The sequence below is a fragment of the Eurosta solidaginis genome, chromosome 4 (assembly GCF_040869045.1).
Source record: "Eurosta solidaginis isolate ZX-2024a chromosome 4, ASM4086904v1, whole genome shotgun sequence".
Lineage (NCBI taxonomy): Eukaryota > Metazoa > Arthropoda > Insecta > Diptera > Tephritidae > Eurosta > Eurosta solidaginis.
In genome coordinates this window covers 265,760,505-265,773,088 of record NC_090322.1, presented here as the reverse complement: position 1 = coordinate 265,773,088, position 12,584 = coordinate 265,760,505, and the positions used below count along the sequence as shown (strand labels likewise).

At 37.8% G+C, this 12,584-nt stretch overlaps 1 protein-coding gene across 14 annotated transcripts in view; it reads left to right on the top strand.

Moving 5' to 3' along the window:
• Nucleotides 1–2,918: 2,918 nt before the first annotated feature.
• The window catches only part of LOC137251409 (streptococcal hemagglutinin-like), a 124,339-nt gene continuing 114,673 nt past the window's right edge, over nt 2,919–12,584 (top strand). For 3 of the 14 annotated variants that reach the window (XM_067785912.1, XM_067785914.1, XM_067785900.1), the window contains exons 1-4: nt 2,919–3,160; nt 3,834–5,756; nt 5,826–6,887; nt 6,953–7,132. In XM_067785912.1, the coding sequence (XP_067642013.1) occupies nt 4,827–5,756; nt 5,826–6,887; nt 6,953–7,132 (2,172 nt within the window). In that variant the 5' untranslated portion in view covers nt 2,919–3,160; nt 3,834–4,826. Of the gene's footprint in view, nt 3,297–3,823; nt 5,757–5,825; nt 6,888–6,952; nt 7,133–12,584 lie in introns of all 14 variants that reach the window. The other 11 variants (XM_067785913.1, XM_067785911.1, XM_067785908.1 and 8 more) reach the window with 11 other exon arrangements.

The following is a 12,584-nucleotide window of genomic DNA, read 5'->3' as shown; positions in this document are numbered from 1 at the left end:
AGACAAAACAGTACCAGGACTGACTGATAAATGCCAAACAGTTTACGTTTTACCTGAACATGTAAAACGATTTCATTAATTTTACTATAATTTTAAAATTTCACATTTTGCCTGAACAGGTAAAACGATGTTGTTAGTCTTACTATAAATTTAAAAGTTCACGTTTTACCTGAACATGTAAAACGATGTCGTTAATTTTACCATAAATTTAAAAGTTCACGTTTTACCTGAACATGTAAACGATTTCGTTAATTTTTCTATGAATTTAAAAGTACACGTTTTACCTGAACATGTAAAACGATTCCGTTAATTTTCCTATAAATTTAAAGGTTACGTTTTACTTGAATATGTGAAACAATTTCTTCGAGGAGTATGATTTACCCCAAGTTTAATCTTAATTGCGTTTATAACAAATTTTCTTAGTACATATTACATATTAGTGTCATTATACTATGCGTTATACCGAATTGATATTTTGTTAAACTCAAAAATAAGTTCTACTACAACAACATATTAATTTTGTAAGGGGGCCCCAATTATAGGAATTTGTATCTAAACTGTATAGCCCTAGAATAGGTTTGTGAATGAAACGCAAACGGGCATTTAACCAAATTTTTACTTTGCATGTAATATATCTACTATTCATAAGCACATTTATTTACAATTTTTTTTTCACACCAAGCGCCTATAACCCTTGTCAAGAAAAAGGGGGGTGACATAAATATAGGTATAGCTTTAAATATTTCTTTTATAGCATACATACGTTAGTAAAAATGAAATTTGAATAAACTTGTAGATAATATGGAAATGCTGGCGTCGCCATTTATTTAGAAGGCACGTAGGGTTACCAGGTAAGGGGCCACCGAAAATTAGGTGCGTCGGTGGCCATGGTTTTGAGGGTGGGTATAAGCACCGGGCGTCGCAACAACACCCGCGGCGCCCCAAGATATATTCGGCCCTTTTATTTGTATTTTTATTTTTCAGCATTTTTTTTTTTTATTTTGATATTGAACTTGTGGTAACCGGTCATTTCCGGTTCGGTAAATTTTTTTTTGTTGCGTTAGATATTTTTTTTGAATTTAAATTTTTGAATGTTGTAACGGTCTGTCCGTGACATCCGGTTCGGCCGGATGTTGTTTTATTTTGTATTGATAAGCGTTTTGGGTCGGTCTCTGCGCTTCTGTCAGGTTTTTTTTGATTTTGACAGTTGATTTTGAATATGCATGATAGGAACCTTTTTCTGTTTATGGCGCAGGAACAGTAAGGTTGGCAAGGACCCGCCCCAGCCGACAATGACTAGCCACTGTGCACCACCACATCATGCCGACCGCCTTCCTTACTGCTTCCACTGTAAATGCGATTCCATAACAATTTGTGGGGGTCGACTGCTCATGCGCACCCAAAAATATCGAGTCAGGTGTCAAAAGATGCGTATTGACCTGGGATTCAAGGGGTTGTGTAGCGTAATATATAGCTTCCCCAGCCCAATTGTCAAAATCACCTTCGAGCGGCGAATCCCGTTTTACTAACAGATGAGGTTTGGTGACCCTAAGCTCCTCATGGAACTTGGGTTGGGGAGGGAGGAATGGCCTGAAGGTTTAATGTGGCTATATAAATCGTTCCCAAAATGGTCAGGCTAGCACCTTAATGGTGCTGTGTTACCGGAGCGTGCCGGATAATACTCCCAAAAGCCTTCGGGGAGTAACCTTATCGCTACAACAACAACATTGAGCTCGAAAATAATAATACAAAAGCGAAAAATAAAAATTATATAAATATAAAAGATATTGACGCAAACCCGAAATATTACTCCAGTTCCCTCGAAACCGGGAGGTGGGTTCCATAGTATTTTAATAAATTACCCTGGTCGATCCACCAATGGGGTGGGATAAAAATTAATGCGTGCATTGTTGTCGAGGTCAATACGCACTTTTTGACACCTCTCTCGTTGTTTTTGGACGATTGTTAGCAGCCAGCCCCTGTTCTAGACTTTTACCTTTTTGCGAAGAACACCTTCCTGCGTTGGAGGCCTTCGCTTTTATAAAAAATTACCCAGGCTTGCCCACCAATAAGGTGGGTTCAAAGTTAAGTCCGTGCAAAATCTTTTTGTACACACACTGTTTTCCTGTGCACACCATTGCAACAACCACATGAAAATTGCCAACTTCAACTCCAAATATTTCCGGACAGAGATAAAATTTTTCTTTTCGGTAATTTTATACGACAGCATGACACCGCTAACACGCGTCCAAACAACCCGTCTTGACATCAGTATTAATAATCCGAAACCGGAAAGAAAAAAATGTAAGTCGTGCAAAAGATATTAACGAAAAACCGAAAAATTACCCGCGGGTCCCTCCGAAACCGATATCCATAGTATTTCTGCGCAGAACACCTTTCGGCGTTGGCGGCCTTGGGCCGCGCTTATAAAAAATTTCCCTGGGTGGGTCCAACACCGGTTTGGAAACCAAAACTATATCTGCGCAAAACACTTCTGTTCACATTTTTTTTTCTGGGTTCTATAACATTACAACAACTACATAAAAAGCGCCAACTTCAATTGCAAATATCTCCGGACAGAGATACAATTTTTACTTTCCGGCTTATTGTTGTCGAGATTAATACGCGTCTTTTGACACCTCTTTGGATATTTTTGGTAGCGTATTAGCAATCGACCCATCAACTAGACTTTTACCAATTTTTCTTTTCCGCTTTTGGAATATTGTTGTGGAAGTCAATACGTCGTTTCACAACTCTCCAGATATTTTTGGACGCTTATTAGTCGAATATGGCTCGGCGCAACACTAACGAAAACCTTTTCACCATTACCATCTCGCCATTCACCACATCCATCCATAAATTTTGCAACATGCTTTAATCAATAAATCTGGCAACCTTATGTATGAGTATATCGGGAGTTTTGCTCTGTGAAAATCGTTTTAATGGCTGGGTTGAAAATTCTTAAAAAAAACGAATAAAATCTATTTTTGTGCGTTCAAAATGTGCTTAAAATTGAGTGCAACCAAACCATAATCACGATGATATGGAAATGAATGAAAATAGTGCGTTTTTGCTGAGTAATCAGAAAATGAAAAACATATTCCGTTGTTGCGTTTACCTTTCGTTGCTGTCGTTCTTAAAATTTTTTTGTCTGCGTGTGGTGGGTGTGAGCGGGATAGCAGAATATAAGTGCGTGCGTGCGTAAAAGCAGCTAAAGTGGAGTTAAAAAAGTACACAAACTGAGTGGTGTACATATAATAAAATTTTTAAAATGCCAATAATTACAAATTAGTAATGTACGAAAAGTGCACATGTGTTAATAAAAAAAAGTTATTTTAAATTTGTTTTCGTTGTTTGTCGCTTAGCTGCTCTTCGGCACACTTCTCATTAAAGTTTAAAGGCTTGCCTTTTTCTGTGATTTCTTTGAACTTTGATTTATCAAGTAGTTTTCTTCCACCTTTTATTCTTAAATACATACAAGCGGACAGTAGATAATGCAAAATGCAGGAATTCATAGAGTTAAATGCAAATATAAAATAGCCTTGAAATTACCTAATTCAATCTAATTATGTATATATTTTATTACAATTATATTCAATTAAACGCACGTAGTATTTTAGAATTGTAAAAAGTAAAAATTAATCCAGTCATGCGTGGTCTCTTTGATAATTTTCAATGCAAATGAAGCGTTTGGTGGCAAAGTAGAATCAAAATAGGCATCATTGTCTGTAGTTGGCAACCTTATCAGCCTGCAGTTGTCGAATTTTCCAATTCTGTACTTTCCACCGGCTTCCCTGTTTTTGTCTATGCCTACTTCCGAAAGGGACAAATAGCGCTACAAATGTTAATTTTGCAAACGTGTGAAATCAACTTCAACAAATGCGCAAATGAAAAAGAAAATTCATAAGAAAGGAAGGTCTGAAAACTTTAAAAATGTGTGAAAAAGCATGAAGGAGATGTTAAAAGAATGTTAACAAAGATGAACCAAGTAGTAAAGAAAGAAATCAAAAAACCAACAAGAAAAATGAAAGAAAAGGAGACAATGAAACGAATGAACCATTGAATTTCATATAAATCCATTAATAAAGGTTCGAAGGTATTTTTACTATCTTGAATTAATGCAACAATTAAAAAAAATATAAAATAATGTGCTATACAAAAAAAATAGTTAAAGCATAAAGGCATGAATAAATAAAATAAATCCATGTAAAGAGACGAAACGAAGTAACATTTTGACAATTTGGTCATAAACTATTCGAGGAGGTTACACTCGTCGGGTTCGGCTCAAATGATTGTAGAAAGTGCTGTAAGGTGCGCGGCGGTGTAGACCACAGAATAGGGCAGAGAAAAGCAAATAAATGTGAAGGCACATCAAAGATGTGAATAAGAATTTGAGTATATAGTGTGAAAAATGGAATATTTGCACAATAAAATTTGTTAAAAAATCAATAAAAACATCACGAGCAGAAAGTCATGTTTAAAAATTTGTGATTGTAAAGAATTATTACACACAGTTTAACTACAAGAAATCTTTAAGAAGCACATTTTGCAATACAACGTAAAAAAGAGTTGAATGTGTTTTTGGTGTCATCGATTTTGTCAACCACAGGATTTCGTATTGTACTTGCAATTTTTTGGAAATACTACAAATATTTTCTCTAATCCAACGAGCAATGTTGCATACGCTATGCGCCATGTCTTTGAAACGTGTACGTAAATGGTTAATATTAAATTAAGGGTCCTAGGTACTCAAAGCACAAATCCTGGGTTTAATTGTAGCGTTGGCGTAGGCGGGTACTGCGCTAAACCTTCACAACTAGCACAATATGGACTCGCACGAGTTAAAACCTCCAGGTGCGGTTTCACAAACAAATAGCACAACTAACACAGCAGGAACAGGAAGTCTTACGCATCATGGGCAACAACATCAACTAACTGTTAGTGGAGAACAACTCAATTTGCCTCCACCTTCACCACAAACTACTAGTAGTATAAATGGGGCCACAGTTTCATTAGCAAGTACGGCGTCATCTGCAAGCAGTACGCTAAACGTGTGTGGCAGTAGCACATTTTATAGCAATGTTGCTGCCGCTCAACAGCGTTCAACACCTAATTGCCCTAATAATGATGTCGACTCAGATACTGAATCATTAGCAGCTATGTCAGCTAAAGCCAAAGCTGCAGCAGCAGCCGAGCAAAGCCATAATCCGCCTACAACTAATGGGCACAACTGTGGTATAGGCACCACTGTTAACAATCTTAGTTTGAATGCTAAGCAGCAGCGGCAACAAAAGAGAAGACGGGAAAGAGCACAAAGATTACAAGCGGAACGGGAAAACCGTTTTGCAAATAATGCCATTAATGTCTCAAATAGTGGACTATTGTATCACGCTAGTAGCGCAGGCAGCATGGGCGAGGATAGCAATAATTCCAACGGAAATTTTACAAGCAGTAGTAATGGTAGTAATAATGTAATGCCACCAACAGATAGTATTGCTTCGCTACTTTTAAATCCTCCGCACTCACCTGAGTGTAATTCTGGTTTAATGGCTACGCCAAGTGACAGTGAAGGTGAATCATTAGATGAGGATTTATTATCGACATCTTCTTCTTCCACCCTCTTGCTACCACGTGATAAACCACCACCAAGACCACCACCTCCGGTGCGTCGAAAACTACCACGTTCTCCTGTGCTGGAGGAAGAAATTATTGACGGATTTGCAATACTGGAATTCAAATCCTACGAAGATCTAGAGGTAAGTACTAACAAACTTTCAATAACACATATTATTTAAATGTAACTAAAAATGTAATACATAATTAAGTTTGCAATCAAATTGGGACAAAAGCGTAAGGAAAAACGTTTATCGGCTTTGGAGGAGTTAACATGTTCTTATAGCATAGAGGATACCAAAATGCCAAAGATTATTGATACAGGTCAACATCATCCTATACGTAGTAGCAGTGTCTTGGGTCTGCCCGTTCATTTAAAAGATGGTAGCAATAATATACGTTTACTAAGTAATAATGGCAGCAATAATAATTGCCATGCACCGCATACTATAACATCTTCCACTGTGCAAGAGAGTCCAATGGATGTCATAACGCCTCCATGGAAGAGCCAATATCAAAACTCCAATAACAATAATGTTGGAAGCAGTTTAACAACTATGACTCAAAACACTAACATATGTAGCAATGTAAGCGGCACTACTAACAGTGAAACAACCACCAATATTGGGTCAACGGTTACAAATATACTGATTCACAATGGTAGTAATATCAGCAACAACAACAGCGATGGAGCTGGCAGTAGCAGCAGTAGTAGTAGCAGCGGTATCGCTGAAACAACTTCAAGCAACATTAATAATACAGATGAAGATGCTGTTATGGCATCAGTGGATGACTGTCGCAGCGTCTTGAATGCTGCCGATAGTGGAGTATCATCAAGTTCTACAACTACTCTGACCGCAAAGATTGACATAACATCTAAACTGAAAGATAATACTATAATTTCTTCTAGATTAAGTTCCATGACTATGGAATCTTCCAATACAAACAATTCAGCAGCGACAACAAGTCCTACATTATCATCGGTACCTTCAACAGGTTCTCCGGTAGCAGTAAATGTTTCCATTACGTTGTCAGAGAAGGTTGCCGGCGCTAGCCCTTTAGCGAATTCTTCCATACAAGTTAATCAAACCCAACCAGGTACCATAACAGCACAAAATAATGAGCCTTATCGTGAGACAATGTCTATGGAATGTGGTAAAATAGCTTCCATCTCATCATTGACAGGAAATAAAGCGCCAATGGATTCGTCGTTTGGGTCAAGTGCTGTACCAAATTCAAAATCGTCAACTCATTTTATGAGTATATCGACCAATGTGAGTAACATATTTTCAAACCTAGTTATACTATTTTATTGCTTATTTATTTCTTTATATTTCAGTCGCCAAATGCTGCACCCTTGCTTGGCAGTAATAACAATAGCAGTAATGAAATTACAATGACAGGGGATATGCGGTCAATAGGAAGTTTAGGGGCGCCGGCTATTTCACCACAGCAATTAGCGCCGAAAATCGCGCAAGTGATACCAAATAAAGATGATGTATTTGATCGTATACGCGACGTAAGTATTAAAAGATAATATCATAGAGTCTATTCCTGTATGGTGTTTCCATTGGTAATAACTTTTATTAAATAATGTGGGATATCCACGGTTAGATATGTATATGGCAATTGCATTATGGCCGATCTAGCAGGCAGTGAAATAAAGACAAAGGCACAATGCTTTTAAAGAAAGTGATGCTTAATTTTAGGTATCCAATAGGGTTGTAATGGATTTCCCAAATATTATTCAATTGTGAACTTAGTTTCTAACTAAATTTACGGTTCAATAATGTTTGTTTTAGAAACAAATTTTTTTAATTAGAAGAAACTTTTTCTTCCCCTTTTTCGCCCTCGGCAGTGCACCGGGTGGGCTGACTGTAATAATTTTCTTTGCGGCTAATTGGATATTATTGGCATGACTTCGTTGATTCTCATTGCACCAACCACCAAAATTCGTTCTACAGTCCCTGAATAAGTCGTGACAAAACCCTCGTTTGGCTATAAAAGGAACAAATGCGTGTAGAAAGATTTGGGTCCAGAAGACGCGTTTATTCTCCAAGTGAACCGCTTCGGTGTTTAGTGGACCCAAGAAGGTGACTCTTGAACGAATATTGGCCAAGCCACTTTGTTTAAAAAAAGCTGAACGCGCTTACACAGAAGAACGAAGCATACACAGCTTTGGATAAGCCTACGAGTAAAGCCCATCTTAAACGAAATATTTTTTTTTTATATATATAATATACAAATCTTTGCTTAAAAGTAAATGTAAGTATAATTTGTAAATATAATAATAAAATAATCTTCACTTTAAATTAATGGTGACTTCAGGCCCTCCGTGTAAGACTTGATAACAGTATCCGATTAATGCCAAGGCGGCCGCCTACCACTCCGAAAACACTAGGTTCAAGCACCTGCAAAGCAACATCGAAAATCTAGAAACAGTTATTTCAATTTAAAAAATGTTTTTCTAAGCGCGTTCGCCCCCTCAACACTATCAACGCTAGTGGAAGGACATGTTAAATTAGTTGAATAAATCGGGATAGTAAGCATTGCATTGATGGACGGTTGCTGTTGTTGATGTGGCGATAAGGCAGCTCCCCGAATGTCCTTGGGGGTGTTTAGTTTAGTTTAGTTTATTAATTCAGTCTATGATCAAGAATCTTACAGACTAGACACAATAACATATTAAAAACAAGTAAGGAAGGCTAAGTTCGGGTGTGACCGAACATTAAATTCTCAGTTGAGAGCTATGGAGACAAAATAAGGAAAATCACCATGTAGGAAAATGAACCTAGGGTAACCCTGGAATGTGGTTGTATGACATGTGTATCAAATGGAAGGTATTAAAGAGTATTTTAAGAGAGAGTAGGCCATAGTTCTATGGATGGACGCCATTTAGGGATGTCGCCATAAAGGTGGACCAGGGCTGACTCTAGAATTTGTTTGTACGATATGGGTATCAAATGAAAGGTGTTACTAAGCATTTTAAGAGGGAGCGGGCCTTAGGTCTATCGGTGGACGCCTTTTCGAGATATCGCCATTAAGGTGGGCCAGGGGTGACTCTAGAATGTGTTTGTACGATATGGGTATCAAATGAAAGGTGGTAATGAGTATTTTAAAAGGGAATGGGCTTTAGTTCTATAGGTGAACGCCTTTTCGAGAAATCGCCATAAAGGTGGACCAGGGGTGACTCTAGAATATGTTTGTACGATATGGGTATCAAATGAAAGGTGTTAATGAGTATTTTCAAAGGGAGTGATCCTTAGTTCCATAGGTGAACGCCGTTTCGAGATATCGCCATAAAGGTGAACCAGGGGCGACTCTAGAATGTGTTTGTACGATATGGGAATCAAATGAAAGGTGTTACTGAGCATTTTAAGAGGGAGTGATCTATAGGTGGACGCCTTTTCGAGATGTCGCCATTAGGGTGGGCCAGGGGTGACTCTAGAATGTTTGTACGATATGGGTATCAAACGAAAGGTGTTACTGAGCATTTTAAAAGGGAGTGGGCATTAGGTCTATAGGTGGACGCCTTTTCGAAATATCGCCATTAGGGTGGGCCAGGGGTGACTCTAGAATGTGTTTGTACGATATGGGTATCAAATGAAAGGTGTTAATGAGTATTTTCAAAGGGAGTGATCCTTAGTTCTATAGGTGGAAGGAAGCCTTTTCGAGATATCGCCATAAAGGTGGACCAAGGTTGACTCTAGAATGTTTGTACGATATGGGCATCAAACGAAAGGTGTTACTGAGCATTTTAAGAGGGAGTGGGCATTAGGTCTATAGGTGGACGCCTTTTCGAGATATCGCCATTAGGGTGGGCCAGGGGTGACTCTAGAATGTGTTTGTACGATATGGGTATCAAACGAAAGGTGTTACTGAGCACTTTAAGATGGAGTGGGTATTAGGTCTATAGGTGGACACCTTTTCGAGATATCGCCATTAGGGTGGGCCAGGGGTGACTCTAGAATGTTTGTACGATATGGGTATCAAACGAAAGGTGTTACTGAGCGTTTTAAGAGGGAGTGGGCATTATGTCTATAAGTGGACGCCTTTTCGAGATATCGCCATTAGGGTGGGCCAGGGTGACTCTAGAATGTGTTTGTACGATATGGGTATCAAATTAAAGGTGGTAATGAGTATTTTAAAAGGGAGTAATCCTTAGTTCTATAGGTTGACGCCTTTTCGAGATATCGCCATAAAGGTGGACGAAGGGTGACTCTAGAATGTTTGTATGATATGGATATCAAACGAAAGGTGTTACTGAGCATTTTAAGAGGGAGTGGGCATTAGGTCTATAGGTGGCCACCTTTTCGAGATATCGCCATTAGGGTGGGCCAGGGGTGACTCTAGAATGTTTGTACGATATGGGTATCAAACGAAAGGTGTTACTGAGCATTTAAGAGGGAGTGGGCATTAGGTCTATAGGTGGACGCCTTTTCGAGATATCGCCATTAGGGTGGGCCAGGGGTGACTCTAGAATGTTTGTACGATATGGGTAAATAACGAAAGGTGTTACTGAGCATTTTAAGAGGGAGTGGGCATTAGGTCTATAGGTGGACGCCTTTTCGAGATATCGCCATTAGGGTGGGCCAGGGGTGACTCTAGAATGTATTTCTACGATATGGATATCAAATTAAAGGTATTAATAAGGGTTTTAAAAGCGAGTGGCCCTTAGATGTATATGTGAAGGCGTTTTCGCGATATCGACCAAAATGTGGACCAGGTGATCCAGAAAATCATCTGTCGGGTACTGCTAATTTATTTATATATGCAATACCACTAACAGTATTCCTGCCAAGATTCCAAACGCTGTTGATTTCGCCTTGTAGAACTTTTTCATTTTCTTCTACTTAATATGGTAGGTATCACACCCATTTTACAAAGTTTTTTCTAAAGTTATATTTTGCGTCAATAAACCAATCCAATTACCATGTTTCATCCCTTTTTTCGTATTTGGTATAGAATTATGGCATTTTTTTTTCATTTTTCGTAATTTTCGATATAGATAAAGTGGGCGTGGTTATGGTCGGATTTCGGCCATTTTTTTTTACCAAGATAAAGTGAGTTCAGATAAATGCGTGGACTAAGTTTAGTAAAGATATATCGGTTTTTGCTTAAGTTATTGTGTTAACGGCCGAGATGAAGGCCAGACGGTGGACTGTGTATAAAAACTGGGCGTGTCTTCCACCGATTTTCCCATTTTCACAGAAAACAGTTACCGTCATAGAGTCTATGCCTTTACCAAATTTAAGAAGGATTGGTAAATTTTTGTTCGACTTATGGCATTAAAAGTATTCTAGACAAACTAAATGAAAATGGGCGGAGTCACGCCCATTTTGAAATTTTCTTTTATTTTTGTATTTTGTTGCATCATATCATTACTGGAGTTGAATTTTGACTATATATACTTATATACAGTAAAGATATTAAATTTTTTGTTAAAATTTGAATTAAAAAAAAATCATCCAATTTTGCTAATTTTTATTTGGCACATATATAGTAATAGTAGTAACGTTCCTGCCAAATTTCATCATGATATCTTCAACGACTGCCAAATAACAGCTTGCAAAACTTTTAAATTACCTTCTTGTAAAAGTGGGCGGTGCCACGCCCATTGTGCAAAATCTTATTAATTTTCTATTCTGCGTCATAACATCAACCCATCTACCAAGTTTCATCGCTTTATCCGCCTTTGGCAATGAATTATCGCATTTTTTCGGTTTTTCGAAATTTTCGATATCGAAAAAATGGGCGTGGTTATAGTCCGATATCGTTCATTTTAAATAGCGATCTGAGATGAGTGCCCAGGAATCTACATACCAAATTTCATCAAGATACCTCAAAATTTACTCAAGTTATCGTGTTAACGGACGGACGGACGGACGGACATGGCTCAATCAAATTTTTTTTCGATCCTGATTATTTTGATATATGGAAGTCTATATCTATCTCGTTTCCTTTATATATGTACAACCAACCGTTATCCAATCAAACTTAATATACTCTGTGAGCTCTGCTCAACTGAGTATAATAAAATAAATATAAATATTAAACATATACAATAGGTACAACATTATGTAAATAGTAAGTCAAGTTTTTTTTTTTTTTAAGTCAAAGGAAGCCTTGAATGTATCTCTGGACGCAGAAAAATCAATATTTAATTTAATTTATTTATTATTACGGCTGTTTAGGCCTACAACTTAAAGTTCAATTTAAGTACAATTCATTATTATATCATTTTTTTCTATTGAATATGCTGTTGGAATGCCATGTGATTCCGATCAGCATATTTACTGGCGTAACAAACGGACGAGTCTGGGAGCCAGTCATTTAAGGAAGGTTGGAAAGGACGCGTTTCCAATCCTCCAGGGCTCCCATCTTAAGGCAACAAAATTTGGAACTTATATTTTTCAATTATATTTGTATTTTAAGCTGTCGGAATGTATTGGTCTCCGATCAACACAGCTAAACATGTCTTTGGATGTTGGAAATTGAAGTGTACCCAATCACCCCTCAACTTTGTTTAGTAAAGACGCTGTCGGAACGCATGAAGATTCCGATCAGCACATCTCAAAATATATTGGGGGGTTGAAAAGGAGGTGTTTCCAATCCCCCCTGCTCCAACGTTTGTTTGACCTTATTTTGGTTACACATCATATAATTTTATTGTTATATTAATGCTGTCGGAATGCGAGTGATCCCGATCAGCAACAGTAACTATAGGCTGAAAATACCGAATTCCAGCGAAATTTGTTGTTGGAACTGTCTGGAGTTACAGGTGGCGACTGATTTTGTTTTCCTTAGGGCCGGGTGCATTGTATTTTGCTGCTACCAGTATGACCATTCCCTTTTCGCCCTCCAGTATCGGTATGTCATGTAAAAAATAAAAAAAAAAAAACTTTATCTTATTGGAAGGGTTTTGCAATGCTCCAATAAACTTTTTTTTAAAGGTATTGAAGTTATTACTA